General features: G+C 32.6%; 1 protein-coding gene across 1 annotated transcript in view; it reads left to right on the top strand.

Moving 5' to 3' along the window:
- Positions 1–774: 774 nt before the first annotated feature.
- Smp_181490 (serine/threonine kinase) overlaps positions 775–25,982 on the top strand; it is a gene marked incomplete at both ends in the record, with an annotated part of 49,733 nt that continues 24,525 nt past the window's right edge. Inside the window, 6 exons of the mRNA XM_018799181.1 lie at positions 775–792; positions 827–888; positions 926–1,147; positions 3,529–3,667; positions 3,753–3,876; positions 20,164–20,239. Coding sequence (XP_018650995.1) covers positions 775–792; positions 827–888; positions 926–1,147; positions 3,529–3,667; positions 3,753–3,876; positions 20,164–20,239 — 641 coding nt within the window. The remainder of the gene's footprint in view (positions 793–826; positions 889–925; positions 1,148–3,528; positions 3,668–3,752; positions 3,877–20,163; positions 20,240–25,982) is intronic.

Genomic DNA, 25,982 nt, shown 5'->3' with positions numbered 1-25,982 from the left:
GCATCAATAAGTATATTTCGAACAAAATGGAATCGAATATCTGTTTACAAGGAATCGGGTAACCATTTCTAGTGGGCAGCTGAAGAACAACAATGACTGACAGGTTTACTCCGCATTCCTGATTTCAGCGAAGCAAAACGTCATTTCATTGCTTCAGCATCCTCAGGAATTTAAGTTTGCGATTACTACGTATTGTCTCCAAAGAACTGACTTTACCTTTTTACTTCACAAAAAGGATTTGAATAGATTTGAATCTCTTCCAAATTTTAGCTGTTTTTCGCTTGCGCACCATCGACATTTATACATTTCAGTGACGGGTCTAATTTCCTGTGCCGGGAATTCAGAGTTTGACTTCCTCTATGGAGGGACTCTTGTAGTATTTATTGGTTGATGGGTGGATGGAAATCTAACCTGTCTGCTAAGAAATGGAGCACAAACTCCCATCTTGCGCGTCTTGGCTCCTCGCGAAAATCTACTGAACACACTCGACATTTAACAAGCAAAGAATAAACTAATAAACTGTCAGAAGCTTCGTCCAGATGTTTATTAGATTTCATTGTCGATTGTAGGTTATGGAAGTAAAAGCCTCTATTATGCTCAGAAACCCTTGTTTTTAATCAATAAAAACTCCATGGAACATTATTTCGACTTTCAGTCAGTCCATGTAAGATAAAGGGATGAGTTTGTTTTAACACTTCAAAAAAGCTGATAACAAAAAATACAGTGTCTTTGCGCGAGGTTTGGTTTTAACGCCGATCAGATGGTTTGATTATTATGCCTCTTCTAAGTCAGGTAGAATATTCTTCAAAGAAATATCATGTTTTAGGAGCCTCTTGTTAATCACGGTTGCCTGGAGGACTTGTACGATATACAACAGAAAATTGGAGAGTAAGTTCAAATATTATCGATCATAAGGAATTATCAGTGGACACTTCGCAGACGTCAATCTTTGTGTGTGCAAAAGTTCAAACAAGAAATATGCGGCTAAGTTTATAATGAAGCAACGGATTAACACAGGACTTCATGGGTCGAGCGTTTCTGATATTGACCGCGAGGCTTTCATTTTAGCAAATTTACAACATGAAAATATTGTCAATTTGCATGAAGTTTTCTATCGAGAGGATTCCGTTGTTCTCATTTTGGATTTGTAAGTAGTTTGTAATCCAGCATGAATTTATCATGATGTATTTTTTAGGGATTGGTATTTTGAGTTATCTTCATATAGATTATTCTATACGTTTGCATGTACACTTAATAATTATCTTATTGTGCGTACAAACCGTCTAAATTTGACGCTGATGTTGCAGACAGTATTTGTTGTTCGTTTAGGGCTGCTTTCAACAAGTATTTTTACTAGGTACTATTCCCTTTATCCGCAAAATATACCGTTTGTATAACGTGAAGTAGTTATTAGGGTTTATTACTAAAGATTTTAACGGTTTATACTTATTGCGCCGGCTTACCGTTCAAGCTGCATGTTTTTGTGTCACTGGAGCAAACCTTCCAATTCCTACTACGTCTTACCGGTTGTCTGTATTTTTCTGGTGTTTTTATGTGCATTTATAGGTCATGAAATGATTATTCACCTGTTCATCTGTTTATCAACGTTTACTGCCTTGCCTAATTATTTAATGAAAATCTGTTTTGGAGATGATGGGTTTCCATAAAAACCAGACTGACATATTTTGCGAAATATTCTGAATCACATGAGATCAAAATGCCCTGTGTTTATTCTCTCACAAAATGATCCTGACTATACTTTATCTAAAAATTTGGTTAAGATATTCATTTCTTATGCAACCAAACACTTGTTGTGAGCGCTATGTAGTCTTGAAGCTTTTTCACCAAATACTGGTTACTTCCATGGTTGCTGACTCCTTTCTTAACCCTCTTTTAACTGGGCTTGACGCTGGAAGTAGCGCGAGAAGGGTTCTGTGTTAGCCTTACCGCGAATTTTCAGTGTGTTACAATCGCCCTAACAAACAGTTCACTCTGTCAGTAATTGTGATTATGCTCAGGACTTAAGTCACTAAAGAATTCAATATTTGGCTAGTAATATTTCCAGTTCTGTCCGACTTCCCGTTCTCATATGTTAGTCGTAGTGGGAACTAATATGTTGATACATAGCACATTTATAAACAAATGAGTCAAATATATTACTCAGGCTCTTCTTGGAGACTGATAGAACAAAGATTTCTCTCTACATCAGTGGAAGACTCATCTTTTTGTGTTTTTGTTGGTTCCTCCATTTTATTTTATATATGTCAAAAAATGGTTTTAGTCGATTATTATCTGATACATCACGCTCTTATAGGTTAAATCACAAAGACCATACAACTTAGTAGCTAAGCAGGTTTTTTAAATACGTTTGACAACTGCTGATACTTACGATCATGGCTTAGCTTTTTTACCATGTCTGACTAGTAAATGAAAAGAACTGATGCTTCAAGCATATTTGATATTTAATTTCTTGCGGCTGTCCCCCTAAACTGTCTTTCATTTTCTCTTGTAAGTTACTGCTATCTCTTATGGCTTCTAGATGCAGTATATTGTTGACTGAATCACTTGTGAACAAGATAATAGTCAACTGATATCTTGAGTTTTTTCTTTAATGTTGTAGATATGTCAGCAGTTAAATACTTTTCGAATGCAGGTACATAGAGTTAAAGTTTACTGTGTGTACGGAATAGCCAGTTCAAATGTACCCAGCCTCTTAACGATGAAATGTTTGAGCTTCCATAGAATTGAACAACGTTCTCGTCTTTACTTAAAGTACCACAAAGTTAGTAAACTAGAAAGCTGATGAAATAGGGTTTTGAAACTGTCCAACTTTTCTTATCATGTATAATTAATGTTTGCTAACAGTTAATGGAATCTATTAGCTCTCAGTTACTGTGTAATTTGTATTTCGACATATTGCAGAGATGATTGACTGAAATACAATTGCACATAACGTCGAGTAAATTCAGGGCCCATCATTTCTTCACTTGTTTTAGTCCATCCACTAGTTATTAATTATTTCTGAAATGTGAATTAATTTTTTATATCCCATTAGTGATGAAAAAAACAAATTGAAAAATGAAACCATGAAAATTATTGGTAAGCATCGAAAAAAGTTAAGAGCTGCACTATTTAGGTTCTTCTTTCATACTGCATTTTTGGTTTATGACACAACTGCCATAGTAAGGACAAGTTTATGTACTTGACTTTGGGCCATACTGTAGGTGGGCTATTGCTACTACCCTGCTACCCAAATCAAAGTACGTGTTACCGAGTTCACAGTTAAATGAAGACATGGTTCGTTGTTATTTACAGTTAGACTAACCGTTTTACTCTGATAACATAGGTGTAACCATAAATAACCATATTTTTATCTGTTTGAGAAACAATTGATACGAAGCAATAGGCTTCTGAATGTAACGACTTGTTTTGATGAATGTTTGTTCCAGGTCTTAAGTTACTTATGATTGATAACTGTCTTACCAAATATAAAAACATTTGTTCATGCTGGTTTTTCATTCTTATTAGAGTAACTGGTGGGGAACTGTTTGCACGCGTAGCCGATTGTGAGCGTTTATCAGAGGAGGAGGCTTCAAATTTTGTCCAGCAAATTCTTCTGGGTGTCCAACATATGCATGGTTTGGGAATAGTTCACTTGGATTTGAAGGTAATTTTACACACTCTATCACTCGTTTATACTTCTTATTTTTGCATCTTTCAATATACTTTATAATGAAATATTGATTTTTTAGCCTGAGAATATAATGATTGAAGATCTGGCATCCAGAAAGATAAAAATTATTGATTTTGGCCTAGCCAGAGTTCTAAATCCAAATGAAAGCTTTCAAGATATGGCAGGAACACCGGAATTTTGTGGTAAGTGAATCTATGTTTTTAATGCCACGGGTAACGGTTGATTTAATTTATGACCAGAACTTTATGAAAACAAAGCAAATAACTGGGACTGCTTGACAAAATTAGGATACTTTCTATAAACCATAGGGTTTCAAATAAATGGACTGTAATAGCTAACCAAATTATAAGCTTAACATTAGTAGTTACTAAATAAGGTTACAAATTCCCATCAAATACTATAACCACATTTTAAACACAGAATTAACTTGATGAGAAAGGTAGATTTCAAGTAGTTTCAAATAGTGACAAAAAATAATGCAGGATACATGTTTATCTTATGGAAACCTGCATTTGGTTTAATTGCAGATAAAAATCAAAGAATGAAAGTCTGTAACTTCTGTTTCATATTATGTACTATATTTTATAAAATGGTACTTTAAAATCCAAGAAATTCACTCAAGCGTTGGATATGAGTTTAAGATTATCAATTAGGTGGTGTAGTTATTTACCAATGGAATTTCTGTCTTTTTTGAAAAAATAGTCATCTTTGTTGGATATAGATATTCATAAATATTGATAGTATTCAATTGTGCAGAATTAATATGAACTCCATCTAATACTAATCATCGGGTGAAACTTTTTTGTTTATCGACCTCTCAGTCAGTCAGCTACAACGTGGAATCGGGCACATATATGTATCGGTTCAAGTTGCCACCCCTCATTGGCAAAAGATGACCATCAAATTCATAGTAGCCACTTCAATGGTAGTAATCTATAAAAAGAAAGATTGTGTATATGGATATAATACAGGAAGAAAGAATTAATTCATAGGAAGAAAGATATAAATAAATTTTAATCTCACGGTTTAAGGGAAGACAAAGAGTGTTTACACCTACGCCATTGTGACTGATTCTCAGCCATGTCACTCAGGGTCTCCAACCATTGGTTACGATAGTTATGCGGGCCCCAACCAAGTAGTCTACATCTACCAACATGGCACAGAATAGAAGCTAGTGACTTCAAGCACTGATGCCACGTTTAGTTTGGCCGACCCTAACTTTCTTCCAACCCTCTCCAACACTAGTCAGCATAGCGCGTCGTGGTAATCGGTGTTCAGGCATACGTAACACGTGGCCCAACCATCTCAGTCGATCAAGATTTACAATCCCACCAACTGATTTACCATCACTCCCGAATACCCTGTGTCTGACCTCACTGTTACTTACCCGGTGATCCCAGCAGATGCGAACAATACTTCTAGGACATGTGGTCAAATACTAGTAACTTACAAGTATGTTCTACTCCTAATGGCCACGTTTCGCAGCCGTAAAGTAGAAAAAAGTGAACTGCTGCACAATATATTCGTCCCTTAATTGATAGACGGATATCTCGTCTTTGCCATAGGTGGCGTAAGTTGGCAAAAGCCAAGCGAACTTTTCGAATCTGTGCTGAGATTTCGTCAGACACCAACCCATTAGGGCTGATCAGACTTCCAAGATAAGTGAAGTTATCGACGCGTTTGACTATTTGACTCCCTATCCTTAGTTCAGGTGTTGACGCAGGCCAGTCCTGGAGTAGCAGTTTACATTTAGAGGGGTAGAAATGCATCCCAAATATCCTGGCATTGTTACTCAGTTCTAACAGAGGACTCTGCATTTTATCAGCGTCATCTGCATATTCTAAGTCAATAAAAGTACCTCCTGGAAGGAGATCAATTTCTGAAAATTCAGAGAACGTTATTTCCATCAGTAGGTCTATGATGCAATCAAACAGAAATGGAGACATTGGACAGTCTTGTCGGACACCACTTGAGGTTGCGAAATCAGATGACAGTCCGCCATAAGCTCTGACTCGATTAGTAGTTTCCGAGTAAAGAGCCTTCACAAGGTTTCTGTACTTCTGAGGTACACCTTTTGATGACAGACACTGCCACATAACCTCTTGGTCTACAGAGTCAAATGCTGCTTCTAAGTCAGGAAAAACTACGATTGTCGGACACCAAGAAGCATGCCTGTGTTCTTAAACCTGACAAATAGTGAATATGTGATCGAAAGAGCCACGACCAGGTCTGAATCCGGGCTGATTTTCTCTTGTTTGCAGTTCAAAAGTCTTTGTTAGGCGTCCGATAATTATTGAGGCTAGTAGTATAGATGTTATATTAGTCAAACTAATCCCTCTATGGTTATCACAGGATGATTATGATCCTTTCTTATATATTGGGACAATCAGTGATTGAGATCCCTCTGATGAAGTGACGTCCAACTCCCAGAATTTAGCTAAAATATTAGTCAACCTAATCACTAAAAGTGGCCCACCATCCTTAAAGACCTCTAAAGCTAATCGATATGAACCAACTGCTCTTTCTCGTTTCAGATTAGCTATAGCTTTTTGAACTTCAAATAGAGTTGGGGGACCTACTTCAATATTCCATTCAGGCTGTTTGGGAATGGTCGGCATTTGTAGAGTAGCTGAAGGCCAGCTGAACTGTTCCTTAAAATGTTCCGCCCATAGTTCTAAACGTCTGGGCTGAGAGCAGATAAGGGTTTCGTCTTTTTCCGAGATCGTTTCGCTTACACTTGACTTCTTAATTCCGGTTTTTTTTATCAGTCTGAAGAGTTGTCTGGTGGTGCCTACAGCCACTGCCTTTTCCATCTCTTTTGGTTTCGTTGCCCACCACTGTTCACGATCGTTTCTTATACTTTTGGTTAGCCGAGATCTGATTTGCTTTCGCTCTTCATCGTGTTCGGAGCCAGATGGGATGAGTTTATGAAAATCTGTCAGTGCAATAAACTTGGAAGAAATCCACTGGTTTTTCGTGACCTTTTGGTTCAAATCACTAATAGATGTTGCTGCTGTTTTCACAGCTGTTTGCATATCTTTCCAAGCAACATCTGAGTCAGTCTCGTTTTCAGAACTGCCTAAGTGTAACCTCAGCTGTTCCTGGAATCTACTTTTGTCTTTCTCGTCCCCCAGTTCAATTCTAATGTGTCTTCTTAGTGTAGTTTTCCTATATCCAGTGAGGCGCAAACAAATGCGTGCTCTTATTAGAGTATGGTCAGAGTCTAAGCAAGTATTCCAATACGAGTAGCAGTCTCCTATCGAGCCTCTCCAACGATGACTGATGACAGTATGGTCTATTTGAGTCCATCGTTGGTTTGGTGAAGGGGGTCACCAATGTTAGACGATGTCTCTCTTTGTGCTTAAAATCAGTGTTTGCTAAAAATAAACGACTGTCTGAGCATAGTTGCAACAGGCTATCACCATTATCTGTTCGCTGAGCCGGAATACTAAGATACCCAACTAAATGTCTTTTTGTTTGGTTTAAAGTCACTTGCTACGAGTACTATGTCTGAGCGCTTAGCTTTTTGAAGAAGGTCAGAGAGCTTTCTGTAAAAGTTATCTCTCACTTCATCCGGGCTGCAGTCGGTGGTAGCGTAGACAGAAATGACGAAAAGGCAACGACGTGTGTCCCTATCCTTCCGTGTTCCTACGGAGCCGTTTACTCGAATAGCAAATAGGCGACTATTAACGGTGACCCATTGTAATTGTGTTTGTTCTGCCCTTCGTACTTAGTGCTCTTCCATGCACCCCCCAGTCCACCAGAACTAGCCATCGGGCGGCCAGATAAACGGAAGGTGTATCTCGTCGGCTCTCCATTTTGGCAACGTGAGATCAAGTGAATGACCACACTAGGATCCTTTATGCGTATTTCGGGTTTTAGCCAAGGAGGCCTGCTGGTCGATTTTACATAGGGTGTGTACGCTGAAGGCTCCAATGTGTAGTTTGGAGCGAGGTTTCAGTAGACCTGGAACAGTATTTCGCACATTAGAATCGTTGGCCATGGTGGCACTTGAGGAGGAAGCCGAAAGAGGGAGTTTAGTGTTAAAAGTCAAGGTAGGAGGAATAATGGGAATTGAAGAAGGAGATTGATTACGAATACAGTGATCTTGAGTACTGTTATAGGTTTGAGGGCGGTTATCACTTCCCGGTTGCCCACACCGTGGAAGGGATTTATCGACCTCTATAAAGAGGAAAAGGATATTTTTTAGAAAATGTTAGGCACCGTGATAAAACCAGAATGTAAAGATAACATTACACAAGACATATTGAGAGTTCTGTACTTATATGTGTTTATTTCAATAAATAGTAGTTCAAACATGATTGTTTTCACCAATATAGTTTACGAAATTCCCTACCTTATTCAATTAATTTAGCGTACTCAGCATATATCGTGCTTATGAACGCTAATTCTTGACTGATTAACCACAATTTCATCAACCTGATTTGTATTTCATAATGTTATCCTTATAAGGAAATCAAAAAGCCAACAGATATACATCTCTATCATTCACTTCTTCAAGGACTTTCCAGCGTATGATTGATGAGACGGTTGAAGAAAGGATAATCTTAACCTTACTGATATTTTGAATTAATAGAGAAAAGCAGTTGTATAAAATGAATGCATCTAAAGTGCTTTTTGGCGGGATTTCAAAATTTTAATCAACTTAATAGTGACATTTCTTACCAATCTTAGACAGATTTATTGTCGAGAAATACAACTATTGCTTGCATGCATCAGTCCATGTAGACGGATCATTATCATAACTGCATAGGCATAAAAAGAAATCTGTTCAAACATTTCAAACAAAAGTTTTGTTTACATTCAAGTTACTAATAACTTGTATAAATATTATTGACTAAATCCAGGTTCAAGTGTCAGAAGGATTAAAAGTAATACGACAGCAGTAGTTGTGTTCAGAGTTGATACTGACCAAATATATTTGTTTCTTATCCTTTTCACTTGTTCGCTAACGTTGGTGTTATCATTATTACTATTTCACCACTTTTTTGTTTATTTCCTCTCACTGAACTTATGTAAGCCATAACAACTTGGGACAGTGCTCCTTTACTCTAGGTTTTATATTAATGTTTTTTATTCTTAAGTACCAAGGATCGAGCAAGTTTCACTGTTCAATTATATTAATGATAGGTGAAAACTTCTTGTTAAAATTGTTTGTTTCTTTAATTGACCCTTCATTATTAACTTTGAACAAATAATACCAGTGACCAGGTGATATGAATACTGACAATCAATAATAACCATATTTCCCTGGAAAGTTAATCGAGTATAAAATTATTTGTAGATTTCAAATGATTAATGATATCATAATCAGCGCCGTAGTTTAATAAATAATCTTTCCATAAAACGATTTCGTTTTTCAAAACGTTAGTAATAATAATGAATCCTATCACTTGATTATCAAGCAAAGGTACCTCATATTAACAATACTTAGCTTGGATTGATTCTCTTAAAGGAGTTACTCTTGCCATATTCATGTGATTATATTTTGAGAATTTTCTGTGGTTTTTCTCATTTTCTCTCATAATTGTCATATTCTTGGAATTGTGTTATGGTATTCAGATTTGTATTTCTTTTTTTTATTTGTTCGTTATATTCAACTCATGAGACAGCCTTTTTTATAGTAATCTGATACATATATTTGTATCTACATGTATGATAAATTACTTAGAGTTCGTAGTTATCATATTAATTTCTAATCATTCATGCTGTATTCATTGACAGGACAACTTCCATCAACGTTTTCATCTCATCATCAATAAGACTGTACTACTACTAAAGTAAACTTAATTATCAGGACATCAGTTTCATTTTTCTCTAATGAACATTGTAAATTAACAGCATTTATTACGACATAACCTTTTACTATCTCTAAGGATTATCTTATTCAAACAAAAAATTATTTGTGACGATTGTAAACTCCCTCATTGAGGTCGTGGATGCTCATTGATGAGGAGTTTCATACTAAAGCAAAACAATTGTCCAGTGCTTTTTAGTTTTCAATCATTGTCTGGCTAATATTAATCCGTGATGTAAACTATGAAAATTGTACAATCTCCGTAAACCCCACTATACTAATAAATATTTTTTCTGTTGGACTTCTTCGAGCTTTTTTCTGCCTTAAAGATTATTTATGATATTGGAAGTTTTATTGACTGTTGCGATAGGAAATTAGTGTAATCATCTACTATTTTTGACATTGGGATTTGTACACATTTTGGATTAAGAAAAAAAGAGAGAGAAATTAATGTATCCGTGTGTGTATATATATGCTTATCTGTATATATAGATATGTGTGTAAAATCGAAACACTGAATTTATATAGTTATTAACTTTGACAATTTATAATATATGTGATTTTTGGTATTATACAATATAAGAGTTGATTTATGAGCATTCGCCTACATAAATACATTCTGTGGGATTAAAAAATGCTAGATTCTACTAGTGTTCGTTCTTTTTATAGGATTGATTTTTAAGAAAATTCCGTTTCTATTATTTGTGTACGAGTTCTTGTAAAATGATATTTTATACTCCTCACTTGATTAAAATAAAAGTATCTAGTTTCTTTAAAAAACTAATGAAAAATACCAATTTGTTATCCAAGGCTATTTTCACTAGTTAATACTAACATGAGATCATACTGTGCATAATCATCCCATGCTTCAACTCTTGATAGTGCCCAGGGTTGAAGTAGATTGGAATGAAATTAGGGGTGATTAAGTGAAGACTAAAAATCAGTCGTTATTCTCTTCCTAGGTTTTCAGTTTGAATGTTGTTCCATACCTTTTATTTCACTAATTCACTTTTTTATTCCTAAATAATGTTCTATTTGTTTAGTCTTTCTTATTATCATTGGTATTACAACTAGATGGATACCTTTTCTATTCACCTTATCAATTACATGTCATTCTGATGATGAACCAGGTTCTATATCCACTTTGGTTGATTAATCGGGATGATCAAAGCTTCATAAAAGTCAAGGTAACTAATTTAATATCAGTGATGAAAAACTGCTTTCATGAATAAACAAACAATTTATGGTTAGAAAAAAGTATTCGTTCAATGTCAGTTAACTTAATCCATCTGGTTAGAAGCCATGTACAATTTTTAGATCCATCGGTATGGTTCATTGTTCGAAGTGGAAGCCATTTTACAAACTTAACTGATAGGATTCAGTCAATTCTAAGTACTAAACAGCATGAAATTAGAACCAGATATATTTTAGTGGAAGATTAATTTAACTAACTTCCACAGCTTTTAATTTACTCTATTCTACTGATTACTATTTTTTAACTTTAGAGGCTTTTCATAGACTAATATTTCTATTCGGCTTACATGTGACTATTGTCTAGACTTTGTGACTGTAGAAGGAAACAAAATATCTAAAACTTACCATTGATAGGCTTCATTGGATATTAGTTCATAATCAAGAATGTTTCAGTTCGTTTACTCACTTTGGATATTTTCTATCGTTACATAACATAAATGTAGTGTTTTGAATTAACTATGCAAAGATAAATAACACTCATTTTATACAAACATTCATACTCTCATTTGTATTTATTCTGTGTAGGAATATTATTAATTCAGATTTTAGCTTGTTCTTTGGCAGAATGCGTACACTTAGGTATACAACATTTAGAAAGAAATTTTAGTGTTCCCAAACAATAAAACATGTGTATTAGGGTACTTAAGTTCTGAAATTGCAAACACATTACTTTATTTCACTGTTTCACGTTTGTTAAATTTCCTAACATTGATTTTGCTTTATTGTTTCCTTCATTTAAGAATTTTCAAACGACAAGTACCAATTATCTATGATTGAAGTCTCTTAGTGATAAAACTTCATAGCCTAATTGTTGTAGTTATGGAATACTTTGTTCACAGTTATTTGGTCATAAGTGTAGTTCTGGCCAGCGCTAGAAATTTCGAATCGTCTAGCCGCTGGTTTAATTTATTATTGATGAACATATTTATTTCACGAAAATGTATGTTTGCAAATAATATTGCCCTATGGTAATCAAAGTATAATCGTATTCCACTTCATTATTACTTTTATCTAGCTATAAATAGTAAAAATTAAAACTCACGAATACGTATGATCCCGCCTTTAAACTTTATATCTAGCCCCATTTAGGAGGAATACTTAGTAAGGAAAGATCATCAAGACCTGTTGATATGTAGTTAGGTATGTGGGAAACTTCGATTAATTTGTTAGTGTCATTTTTATGATACCATGATTTTCTGTTTAGTCACGTTTTAATCACTTCATACCTGACGAGAACTCAGGTAGGGAAAGGCAATCTACTTTTTAAGCGAAACTGCACAATGCGTTTGTAAAAAACGGAAATCATACATTAAATACATTATTTGCACATCTTCATTTGTCCTGTACATACTTTTTCATCCTTACAATTCTGTTGTTATTACAATTGCTCTGTGTTTCAATTTCTGTTCTCTTCAGTTCAATATTCTGCTGGTAGATATTCCACTTCCGACTGCTGCTACATACTACTTTTATCTGTCAGCAAAAGTAGCATACACTACAGTATGAGAGATTTGTGTTTAATCAACTTCTCATCGTGATATATGATAGTATTCGAGAGCTGACTTATCTCGGTGTTTCGAGATAATATCAGATACAACCAATCATAAAGTTTCTCTTAAATCTTCTATGTAAACTTCAAAGACTTAAATTTCTAACTATCTCTATAGAAATGTCTCTGTCATTGCAATTATGAGTGAAGTTTCCAGTCCTTATTCTGTTTATATTTTAATAATAGTTTATGTTGTTTAATGTATGATCACTGATACTTATAATGTATGACAAAGTTTTGTAACTTGAATTGATAAGAGTTACTCAATTCTGTAAATTTATAAAGTTTTATAAAGTGATAACATTGAAGAATGAGGTGAATGGATTCTATGTTGCTTCAGCTAAGTCTTCTACATATGTACTGACCTAGTAAATGAAATATGATTTTGTGTGAATCAAGTTATCAGTTCACTGTTCATGATCATGTTTCTTACTAACAGAATAAGTAAGTGATATCATGTCAAGCGCAGCCATAATAGTCATATGCAAATAGACAGTGGTTACACAAAAAGTGATATGGAAATCCTAATAATGATAATAATAATAGTTCAATGTAGTACAAGAACTCTGAGATGTTATAACTTGGATGACTAAACTAATAGGGGGTGAGCAAACATTTTTGGCTGATAAATATGTCGATCAAAATTGTCCGTTTAGAACTCAGTTTATTCATGGGTTTATTGTTAATGTTATATGTTTGTAATTTTTTATGAGATCATTGATTGTTACAATATATAAGAAGTAAATATTAGTCTAATGTTGATTTGAACGGGATGAAGTAATGATTAAATTCACTCATGCAACTGAACCCTGAATCCTAATTGAATATATTTCAGTGAATAAAAAATGGCCAACTAATTGAGTATATTCTTGATGTAGTGTCCGTCGCGAATTGATCTCGTTTGAGGTCCCATTGAAAACCAGAGAAGGCTGGACAAATGTTTCATCTTAGTTTGAGACTTACCAATAGTAAACAACCATGAGCTTGCCTGAGATTGAACCCAATATTTCTAGGTCTGGTAGTGACTGCTTAATAAGTGAATGTGACCAATCCAGTTGTTTAGTGTTTAAGCGTACTCAGGAGGAATTTCATACTAGGATATAACAGTTATCCAGTCTTTCTTGATGTTCAGTGGTACATTAAATGTGGTCGATTCATGACGAATATCACCTGCAGAATAATACAATCTCTGCAAAACCAGCTCATCTAATTAAGTTTAATATAGCGAAAGAAAAATTCCACTTATCCATATAAGCTATTTAATCATGAGACTGTAACTACGAAATGATACAATCATTCACAAATAAACATACAAGTCATGAAACAGATTATATGATTGAACTTTTACTGGTCGTATCATTGTTCATTCAATATTTTTCACAAGTTCTATAGCGAAATTCCTATTTTTTTTGTATCAAACATAAATGTATGGAACTTTTTTTCCAAAATTAATCAATTCTGTATGTTTAACTCTAGTGCACTATTAAACATGAAGGTATATTCTAGCGAAAACTTTTTTGTTATATACCTTGTGAATACTTTCTTTAAGTTTAATGTAAAAGAACAGAATTATTTCATTCCTATGAATTCATTGAATATTTACTTCTACAAAACATTAATTCTGATTGTCTATTTTTTTTTCTTTTTTACATAAACATACAGTAGAAGTCAAAAATCTACTGTACTTATTTCTTATCTTATTATCTAATATTGAAAGTTCGTTTGTTGTCAAATGCATTTGTGTATGCTTTCATGTATAGATAAGTACATAATATATGTATTGTACTTCACTAGTTTACATTAACATTGTCTTCAATGTTGCTTTATATTATATTTCCTATTCCATTTCTGTTCCTTTTTTATTATATCACATTAGTGTTTATGTTTATTAGAAATAGATATCTTGATTATTTGTTTAAGACAATAATAATCATTATTACTGCTTCATCTTTTACGTTTATCCTCCTATGAAGCATTTTCTATTAGAATATGTTAATGTTATAATGTTTATCTTTTCTTCAAAATTAAGAATACATAAAAAAAATTTCACTAAATAAATTGATTGACGGATTGTTAGTAGAATGAATGGATGGGAAAGAGAAGGGAGAAGTTTGTAAGACATTTGTATATACATAAACATGTTTAATGGATAATATTATCGTATACATTGATTTCTTTATTCGAAATCATAGTTGATCCCTTTCTTTTCTATCATAAATTGTCCTGTATTCAGGTTTCAGTTACTCTTGGTTTTAACTTTCATGTTAAATATTTTGCGTGTTTTATTATAGACGTTCTATCACGGTAAAAGTAAATAAAAATCATATCCATTAACGTGTTTAGTAGTTGGACAATATTGACTTTTTTACTATACTGGTATTGTATATATAGCCACAGTCTACAATGTTGAGTAATTTTCAAAGAAAATGGGTGAGACTATTATTTAGACATTAAACGTAACCAGTTAATTTCTCTCTCTTTCTCTTACCGTAATATATGTATATACATATATCAATGACGGGAAATGCTAATTGATATGATTCGAAATCGATCCCATTAATTCATCTATTCTTTTTGAACGACACTTTATGTTTAGCTTTTCGTATTATTATTGATACCAGTATTATAACAACGCGTTTCACTATTCATCTCATGTTTAGCATATATTTTCGAAGATTCATTTAAACTATATTGTTTTGACTAGATATTTGTCTATTACTATTTTGGCGCTGTTAACTACAGTTTCAAGAATACTGTGTTAGTTATATTTTTATTCCTGAAATTTTCTAATCATGCAGTTACTTATAAGCAGAGATGAGTGGTGGCTATCAGTGGAATCCAGCATTCGCGTTTCCATCCATCTTTGCTTATAATCTTTATGACTCAATGGCGATATTGAGACAAACTGTACAGGGTGCACATATGCCAAAAAACACTGATCAATCTCAAATTTAATTATTGATGGGAAGATTCAAACCAATATGAATAAGGCAAAAACAACCAACTCATATTTTGCCAATTACTCTGGAGGTTAACCAAGTATATGTAGTTAATAAGTACATTCATATTTAACAACTCTTCAAAATATATGTTTTATAATTAAATATTTTTAATTATGATTTTAGCTGCTTGTACTTTTCTGATGATAATTTTAACATAATTGGATATCTACTTGTAAGCCATAACTTTTTTCAAAGTTTTCATGACATTTCAGTAAACCAACCAGACAAATAAATATAAAATGATACAAGATCTGACACAAATTGGTAACAATCCAAATTGATACATTTCACATAATTACCATCAAAGGAAATAAGCTCGAGTGGAAATAACTATATATTAGGGAAAGTTTGAAAGGCAAAAAGTCGAAATAAATACATAAATTTAATGAATTAATGTATGGAAAAATGCACTATTCAAGATTTAGATGGAGATGAATAATTACTGCATCTATATCACTGCCATCGATTTTAAACCTTATTACCTTAATAGTGTTTAACCTTCATACTCTCTTAAACTCCTTAGGCCGTCAGTCATTGCTTTCACAGACTAATCCTACCTATCGGGTTAGTTTCATATAACTTTCTTTCCAACCTACACCTGTGTTAGCCAGAATTGCACGCTGATGTAAGTATTGTTAAAGTACAACTCAGGAAATAGTTTTTCTATTATTTAGATGGAAAACTTTAGATAAATAAAATGTTACGATGCACAACAGTGCATCAGTCCATGTTATTACAATTTTCATTCGTGAAAAAATCACCAAGTCATACCAAGAAAAGAATACGCGTAAGTAGACTTTCTTATTTGTTTACCGTAAACTATCATGTTTTTCAATTGTATAGTATTCGTTTAAAGCATCAGCTGATTATAATTGAATCACTAAGTAATGAACCCTCACTTTAAATAAGTGGTAGTCAAGACTACAAGTCAATGGATGAAGTTAGGAGCTAAATCAATGGTTACACATGCATAGCAACCACCAACTCTGATGTGTTGATTAAAGTAGAATATATTCCTAACCTTTGATGTCAGTAATTATTCATCTGAAACATTTATGCTTCATATGTAAAGTTCAATCAGTATCAGTTCGGATGATGATGTATCAAACTCTCCACTTATATTAATATTGATATATCTCTTCTTTTATCTACCCTTGAAAAATATTACTCTGCGCCTATTGATTCATTACCCACTTCGGTTCTTCACCTAGTGTATCTAAATATTTGCCTTAACTGTTGACAGTCCTACTAAACTAGAATCGATATACTTTCGTGCAAAACTCCACTCTACTCATTTTTTATATCTATTTAAATAAATTAAGAAGAATAAATTAACAAATGAAATATACATCCTTTAGCGATAACACTCTCATCGCCTAACTTTTCAAGAAATCGGTCTCCTACAAGCAAAATCACTTGTTGACTTAGAATTAACAGTTAATATGGTCCAGGTTAGTGAAGACTGGTAAATTTCAGAATCTTATGACCACTTTAAACAATAATTAAACCATATTTAGGTTTTGATTCTCTTCCTCTAAATCCGAAATTTTTGGGACTGGTTTGGATCAACACCTTAACTAACGGTAGGAAGTGGAGTAGTTGAAAGTGTCCGTCACTGCACTTGATTGAGATATGTTTTCAGAATACAAAACTACCGCCTATCTCGGCAGGCGGTGTTGTCTGTTTTAGAAGTAGGTTGGAATCAAGTTGTGGGTTGTCAGACCAAGACATAGCACCAGTTATAAAGTCATTGACAATCGGACTCAACCATATAACTAGGTGAAGATTACCTTTTTGGATACAGCATGATCATCGTAACCAGTGTTTGGAGGCGTTGGATAAATGGCTTGGAGCTGTTCGCAATGACGTGGGTGTATTTATTCTTCGCTTTTACTTAGATCTCAAATTTGTTAATTATCTTATGGTTTTCTTATTGCACGAATCCATATTTACTCTTCTAATCATATCTTTTGTGTTTTATATTTTCTACTACTATTGATACTATTACTACTTCTACTACCCAGGGATTTGTTTTGATAACTTTATCTCATTTTATTAACGGAATATGGCAACTTGAACCGGTGCACATATGTTTCATTCTCTACGTTGCATGTAACTGACTGTTAAGTTCGAGGCTTATAAAGGATGCTAACCTGTCACTAGTTTGTCATACAAAGTTTGAAATATATGATTATAATTTTAAAGTTAATAATCAACTGATTATAGTCATAATCTGTATTGTTTCTCTCATTTGTTTAATAATTATACTTCAAACTACTGTACCACATATTCTAATGTAACTTTAACTGGTCTGCCTCTTAGCAGCTGAATAACTCCGGTAGTTATGAGACAGCAATACAAATGGCTTAAACTCACTTATTTGAACTTTAATTCAACATTCTCAAACGTATTTTTATTTCAGTATTCAAGATGAGCTTATCTGACTAATTCAAAAATACATTGATTGCAATTAGATACGATGATCTAAAAGACAAACATATTGTTAACATGTTAATTCGAACTTCTATTTTTCTTATTTTAAAAATAAATTAGCTTTCCAATAGTTCCTGTTTGATTATTTTTAAAAGTAAGGAATCATTTCTAGTAGTTTCTACCCAAACATATTCACTTGGAATATAATTTTGGTCGGACTATAGTTTATGGACAACGTTTGAGCGGAGCTGTAGTGACCTTAAGACAATTCATCAACTTACCAGTGCCAAAAGAGGGTTATAAGTTAATATGATGAATCAGGATCAGGATTTGGAGTTGGAAATTAAGATTATGCATTAAAGTAAAAATTTTCATCACGAATCGACATAAGCTGTAATGCCAAAATGCTATTTAACTATATGGATGAATGAATTTTGCGCCCAAATCCAAGACTTGCTATCCTTAATTTCATTGATTCTTCTGTAAATTATCGTCTAATAGCTATAATGAACACTTCTGTAATAAAATTATATATTTTTTCCGTATTTTCTTGTCTGACTCATAAAATAAACTCCAATAGTAGCATAATATCCTGTTATATTTAAGAGAAAATTGCAAAATTCTCAATTTTGTGAAATTATCTATTCACGTACACATAAACACACTTCTTTTGCCAATTAGTGCAGATATACACAAACCTACTGTGTACACGTATGTACATACAGATGCACGTACACATACAAATAGATCATTCCGTCTGTGTAAATTCACTGTTCATATGTTTATGATTATCATTAGTGTTACTATTATTATCCGCATAGGACACATGAACCTTGTAGGCAATTTCTCAGTTGATCAATATTAAGTTAATTGGCAATATTTCTCCAATCGTTACATGTTTTATTGTTGTTCAAGTGGGGATGTAAACTTGCATTGGCGTTTATTTTTGCAGTATTGACGAGAATAAAAAGTATTTCTCAGAATTATTATAAGTTACCAATCCATCCCAGATTTCAACAGTATCTATCAACTTCTGTTCTTTTTAGTGTTGTGTAAAAGGAACATCTTTTGATAAGAAATGTGTAGTTTTGAAATTATATACGGTTTTAGCTAATCGTTTTATTTTTGTTATTTTGATTACACATACAAATCTGAATATATATACTAATACAAACGATAAAAATATCTAATCTAATAACGCTGTTGATCTTAGGAACATTCTTAGTAAATCAATGAGTGAAAACAGAAGTAAGAAAAATTGTATTAAGCAATTTGAAAATAAATTGGATTAGATGAAGAAAGTTGAAAGTACTGTTGAAATACTTGTACCAAATTAAATGTCGCCCTGTTTCGTTTAGCTCTCTACGTCTGTCATAGAGAGTCTGAAAACCTCATAACAATTTTCTAGCTTGGTATTCTTTTTGTCCTCTTTAACTTTATCTGTTTTTTCCAATTTAATCCTGCATGTCAATATTAGGGGATTGTTAAGCATATCTACGAAGTTCACTAACGTAAACGTGATTAGTTATTACAATTTTTGGTACTTTACTGCATCTAAACATAACTTTATTTTTGCTGTGATGTTCTGCTGCAGTGGTATATCTCGTATTTTATATCGTAATACTTTGCGATCTAAGCTTCACATATACTACGCAGTGGTTTAACAATGGATTATATAAAGTCGCTTTCGAAATTTTTTTACGTTGTTTTATGGTTAGCTCATACTATCCATTTCATTTTCATTTTGTTTATAGGACGAAATGATTATTATATTACTAATAAACACCAATATTAAAAAAGTATTGCAAGCAGAGATGGATGGTGGCTAGTTTCGGAATTCAGCACGCCCATCTCGTCCTATTTGTAACCAGTCACATGAATGTACCTGCATCTCAGAGTTTATTTCCACTCCGAGACTCAAACTCACTACCGTTCTTTTCAAACGCTATCACGTTATCCAGTTAGCTACTGATTCCAGATAGCTACTAGCTTTTGCGATGGTGTGAATTTTAATTCATCTTCTATTGGACATTTGAATCTTCCCATTGACGTTTAGGACTGGAACCGATCAGTCCTGAAATGAACATCAACTCTGGCTTGCAGGGATATCCAGCTGATGAGTCCTAAATAAGATAAAATGCGCATCCCGGATTCCACTTTTAGTCACCATCCATCTCTATTTATAATGCTTGTGACTTAAGGCAATATGGAGGCAATCCGAATACGATGCACATATCCCAAAAGAGACTGATCAATTTCAGTCTTCAACTTCAATGGGAAGATTCAAATAACCAATACAAGATGAATCAAAAATATTTGTTTGATTATCGTCGTCGTAATATCTTAATTCATTTTTGTAATCTAATCATTATGATTAGTTTCTACCTCTTCTCTCTTTTCATATTATGAACAGCTCCAGAAATCGTCAATTTCGATCCGATAACTTTTGCAACTGATATGTGGGCGGTCGGAGTATTGACTTACATTTTGTGAGTTAATTCATGTATTTGTTTATGTTATTCTCTCTTCGGTATGGTGTTATCATGAAATTCGATTTTATATTTCTTATGTAATTAGTCTCTAACATTAAAGTCTTGGTTACCTAATGTTTTGGATACTTTTGTACAGTCTTGTTTGAAACTTTTAACAATTTCTATTATTTAATATTAAGTTTTTTTCTTCTATCTGGTTTTCTTTTTATCTTGTAAAATCTTATTTTTTGATAATTAATTTCACAAATTTAATTGTCTTGAGGTGGTTGTATTTAGCTTCCATTGAATATAAGGGTGTGTGTGTGTGTAATATTATCATGTTATCTATTGTATCAACAAGAAAAAAAACTAATCCAATTCATCAAACTTGATAGAATATCTGAGAAGTTAGACTGACTATTTTACTAATCCATTATCAAATGTGGTTTTTAACAGGAATTAAGTATCTAATCGGTTATTTTTAACAATAAAATCAAATTTTTTAAAAAAAAAAACATGGAGAAATCTGTTTTAATGTGATTGGTTTCCTTTAAAAAAATTTAACAAAGCAATAGTGAAAATATTAACAGAATACAATGGATTCATTGTAGTTTATTGATTTCTGTTTGGTTACATATAACCTAATCAATTTGATTAATTCAAAATGGTAACATAATTAAAATTTTAACGAATGAATTGTCTATCAATAAACTATAAGTTATCTGAAATGTAAATGATATTGAAAATTATAATTTAAACAGGATCTCCAAGAGAGAGAACAAATGATCGGAATAATGATTGTAGAATATTTGAAGTAATTTTAGTACGTAATCTAACAAAAATATGCGACATTAAGGACGAAAATGACATTTTGATTAAAAAACTCTCTGGATTGTGATTATCAGTGATTTTATAATAAAATGTTAATATGTCTAGTTATCATGCTAATTGTATCTGTCACCCATGGTAGTTGTATGTTAATCATATACTCTTTTCTCGATGCAAACATCATGTTTAGGCCACCCACTACTTATTGCTTCCGAGAATCTTAATAAGGTGAGACTGGATCATTTACTGATCACTTAAAACGCACACATTGTATCCAGTTTGTGTCCCCTGTTCAGCAAGTGGTGTATTATCAAAATATGGAGAGTGTTTTGTCTTCAGAGCCTTAGATTTTTGTGAATATTCTCGATAAAACTTGTAGGTGTTTGTTTGCAGTTGAAGAAGAAGCAACGTAATATTTATCATATTCTACGAATGCATGCTTGATTTGAATCTGTTTTAGTTGTATTCTCCCTCTGACTACAATCTTTTGATATACTTGTCATTAGAACAAAATTTTTGTGTGTTGGACTCTTCAATTAAACTTTCATTTCGTTTTTTCTTAATGTCCCAATTATATCCATTCTTTGTTTTACGTGTTTAAATAAATAAATAACAAATGTAGGGATACTGGAATATTTGTATGTATTGAAAAAATTAAATGACATACTCAACATATAACGAAAATAATATGACTCTCTCTTTACTTAGTGGGAGCAGAATGTTCAATAAAACAAACCGTGCAATATAATTAATTATTCTATCTGAACAATGGAAAATGCATACAAACTATTTGTAGTATCAGTCATATTCTGGAAAGTAAAACCACTTATAAATACTTCTAGTTGTATGTTTGGAGAAATGTATGTTATCTATTGTTAAAAGTTGTCTACCAAAGAAATTCGCGTTTTTGAAGCGGCAGTGAAACAAGGGATTTTCACGCTTAAGAAAACAAAGAAAATACTTGTTTTTTAGTAGCTGGAACTGATTTTTTTCCGAGACCTCTTTCATTATCGAACTTAAGCTTGTTGTAATTAGAAGAGACCTTATTTTGTCAACATTTCACCCCCTCTTTCTACGTCCTACTATTTTACGGCCTCTTCAATCAGTGCATTTCTCACTAGAGTTCAGTTTCAATATGTGTTATTTCGGAGCATGAAAGTTTAATTTGGTAGGTAGATATAACACTGAAATCATTATTTTAATTCTACCCTTGTCTTATGACATTAATTTGTAAAATCTCAGCGAATGGATTTGTAGTAAATCCAACGTTTCGCCTAGCAATTTGGTCCAAGCTTTTTCAAGGAATTATAATCAAACATCAAAATTATCGAATATTTCATTCGATGAGATTTCACAAATATATTATTCCTAATTAATGTCTTACATCAACTTGGCGCTCAAATACTGTGAAATTATTCGCTCTAATTTAGACGAAAGTTCTTATAAACTTATCTTATGAGTTGTACAAGTTAATAATAATACATGTCTATGATGATGGTATTGTGATAGAGATACTTTTAGCGTAAATGTTAGTGTTCAACTAATACACTTCAACTGTCAAAAATTACTTTATCAAAGTTATCTTCTAAATTGTGTTTACCGGTACAATGTTTATGTTTGGATTATAAATACTACATTCTTTATTCGAAAAAGAGCATTTACTTCACCTTTACACAATTTTTTTTGGTAACATCAATAATCACAAAATATTGTTAATTCCTTAACATATTTTGTAGCAAGCTGTTTAATATATATATATATATATATATATATCCTAATTTGGTTTTCTGAACCTTTGTTTACCTCAATTTCCGTCAGTTATTATCATATAACCACAATAATAGTAATGTTAATGATAATAGATCAGTTATTTATAATGCCGATAAAAACGTGCAGTTAAGGAGTAGTTGCTTACGTAAATAGGCTTAAATAATTAATTACTTTTGCTGTTAATCACTTGTGAAACTTGAGATGAAAGTTTAACATTTGGAAATTAAATTAATCCGTATTCCGTATATACTACCTACTGGTAAGAATAGTTTCAAATCATTAGCCCTAGTGCTAATGCTGCCCTAATTTATGATTTATTTACACAAATTTCATGATGGTATTCTTGAATTCATTAGATGTATTCATAATATCACGCATTGTGGGATAAATTATCTGGTCTCCACAATTTAGTTTCATTTTGAAGATATTTACTTTAAATAATTCTGAATTTCAGTAAGTTTAGGTGGGTTTCTAGGGCTATCACTTCGTTTCTAAAACATATTTCCATGAAGTTCTTAATTATCATATATAATTTATCTGAAATGATATTCGACTAACCGTTGAACTTAAAGGTTATGAATGCTGATAACTGTTATTACCTTTTAAATTAGTCAAACTTGGATGTTCAAATATTGGATAAAATCTTATAAAATTAAAAAGAATTATTACGATTATATAACCATTATAATCGATTTAATGTACAAATCCAATATTGAATCTTCATTACAGTAAGAATAACCAACTTAATGATTTCTCTCTAAATGCAAAGAACTTACCATTTTAAACTATTCTGGATTATATGAACCTAAACCTTCGACCGCCGGTTGCTGTTATCTCAAGAACCCCGATTAGATAATCTGCGCCTACTAACAGTCGATGGATTTATGGACTGATGCTATATCTAGTATAGAGGACAAGCCTGATTCAGATCATAAGTTCCGTGACTTATTAGTGACGTATTTAGTTGAAGGCAAAACATATTCTCCTAACCAACTTACCTTGGCTCTTCATAAACATGTAATTGGGAGCTCAGATGAATGATGCATTTTCGTCCCTATTTATCGGACGGTCACATCGTATTATTGCACATCATCTATCTATAAACGTTCTGTTCATCATAACAACCAAGGCAATAAATTATTATTACAAATCCTAATAACTTCACAATATTTTAATTAACTGTAAATTTATGTCTATAGTCGAAAAGGTAAATATTTTCTAGCCTAGTTGTAAGTATATTAGTTGACAAAATATTTTACAGTAAACTGAAAAAACATAAGTTAAAAGGAAAAAAGTGACATATATGTCACATTCCATTCCTTTTTCTTACCTTATTTCTTCTTAGAGCTAGACTTCAGGAATTTATCGATAATTCTCCCCTATATATATATATATATATATATATATATATATACGGTTTCTTATCATATTTGTACTACTGGGTGACTGATTTTTTTAATGTACTTTCTTTCTTAGGATAAAATTTTTGTGTTACATAACCCTTTATTTTAACAATTGAATTATATTTCTTTATTAATACATAAATGCTCCTAAATTACAGTGTGTTGCTAACGTATCTTCCATCTAACCACAGTCGCATGGGTTATGGGCCAGACTTTTTTAAAGACATGATACTGAATCAGTATAATCTGTGACTTAATGGTCTAGGCGTTCGCCGTTCCAGCGACTAGTTCCCAGATTCGAGCCTATCTTGACTTAATTCAGTTCGAGCAGTAGAGTTGTATCACTAGTCCTCACACCTTACGTGCAGCTCATATCCAGGTACCTAGTGGATGATTTTATTATGATTAATGCCATTATTATTACTGAATCAGTAATTAGGTTCACTGTCATGAAACATCATTTATCATATTCCTTTTATCCATATTTAGTTTGTTCGTTGAGAAAAACTCTTTGATTTTTTTAAAACTCTGTAACACTATGATTTCATTGCTTTCATTCCAGCTAGATTAAATTTAATAAATCACAAATCTTACTAATCACTACCCATACTTAAGAATTAAATAAAAAAAGAGTTTTCTGCAAGATAACAGTAAATTGTTTTGTAAACCAAAATTAACATGTGGTTTGAAATCAAACACGTTTGTAAAAAGTAAGTGAAATGTTACTTCTGGAAGACCATAGGTAGTTTCTAGTGGAGATTTTGGTCTCTGAGCTTTGTTTGTATATGTAAGTAACTTATGAAGTCGAATTTTTTCCTGTTTTTATTTGAGATTTATCACAAATAATAATTAGTTCAAACTTAACGACTTCAATTTATATTACAAATAAACAAATTATGTTTATTCAGAATTGTGTTCTTTTTTTGTTTTCATCTATCATTCTTTCATTCATATTTCCCACTGATAGTTAATAATGATCAGAAGATGGTGATCATCACAAATTAATATCATTTAAGAGCTCACTGGAAGGATTGAAACATTGGATGGCATTTTCGTTTGCGCTTGGGGTTCTTCAACATGACCTCCAGATTTCGTGGAAAAAACAATACTTTCAGACCATCAAGTTAAAATCTATTGCTCCACGTTTCCAAATTCAGTTGACTCACTAGTTACCACGATTATAGTTCGGTCTCATCAGCTGTTGATTGCCTCACTACCATCTCGAAATTTGTCACTAGTGTACACTCGATTACTATTTAGTCAGATAGTTTGTGAATATCAATTTACCATGTTGACGATTTTCGTCATATAACAACACCACTTGAAAGAAACAGTCGAGTCCAATGGATGACATAAATACACCTGTAGTTAAGCAGTAAAGTCGAAATCACAATGAATAACACTATTCAAATGTTCATCGTTTTCCTTTAATCACTAGGCAGGATAATAGCAGATCGTTTCAGTTGCGTATTTATAGATACTGTAAGCTGTGTTATCTGTACGATTGTTATGTCTATTTACTCATTGTAATAAACGGTCAATATTGACTTATATGAAAATAAACGTTTTCTGGCACTACTCTACAAGTTTCCAATCTATGACACTAGAAACCGGTAGTTCAAACTGTTTCACGGTTCTAGCTAACAACTTCAATAATTATTTTCGTTAAAAAGGATGAATCAACCTCCCAACTTACTATCCATTGCTTAATGATAAATAGTTATATTCCTGCCAATTTGTCCCATATGTAAACTGAGTCT

This window comes from Schistosoma mansoni, chromosome 3 (assembly GCF_000237925.1).
Source record: "Schistosoma mansoni strain Puerto Rico chromosome 3, complete genome".
NCBI classification, from domain to species: Eukaryota; Metazoa; Platyhelminthes; class Trematoda; order Strigeidida; family Schistosomatidae; genus Schistosoma; species Schistosoma mansoni.
This window is presented reverse-complemented; position numbering and strand designations above follow the sequence as displayed.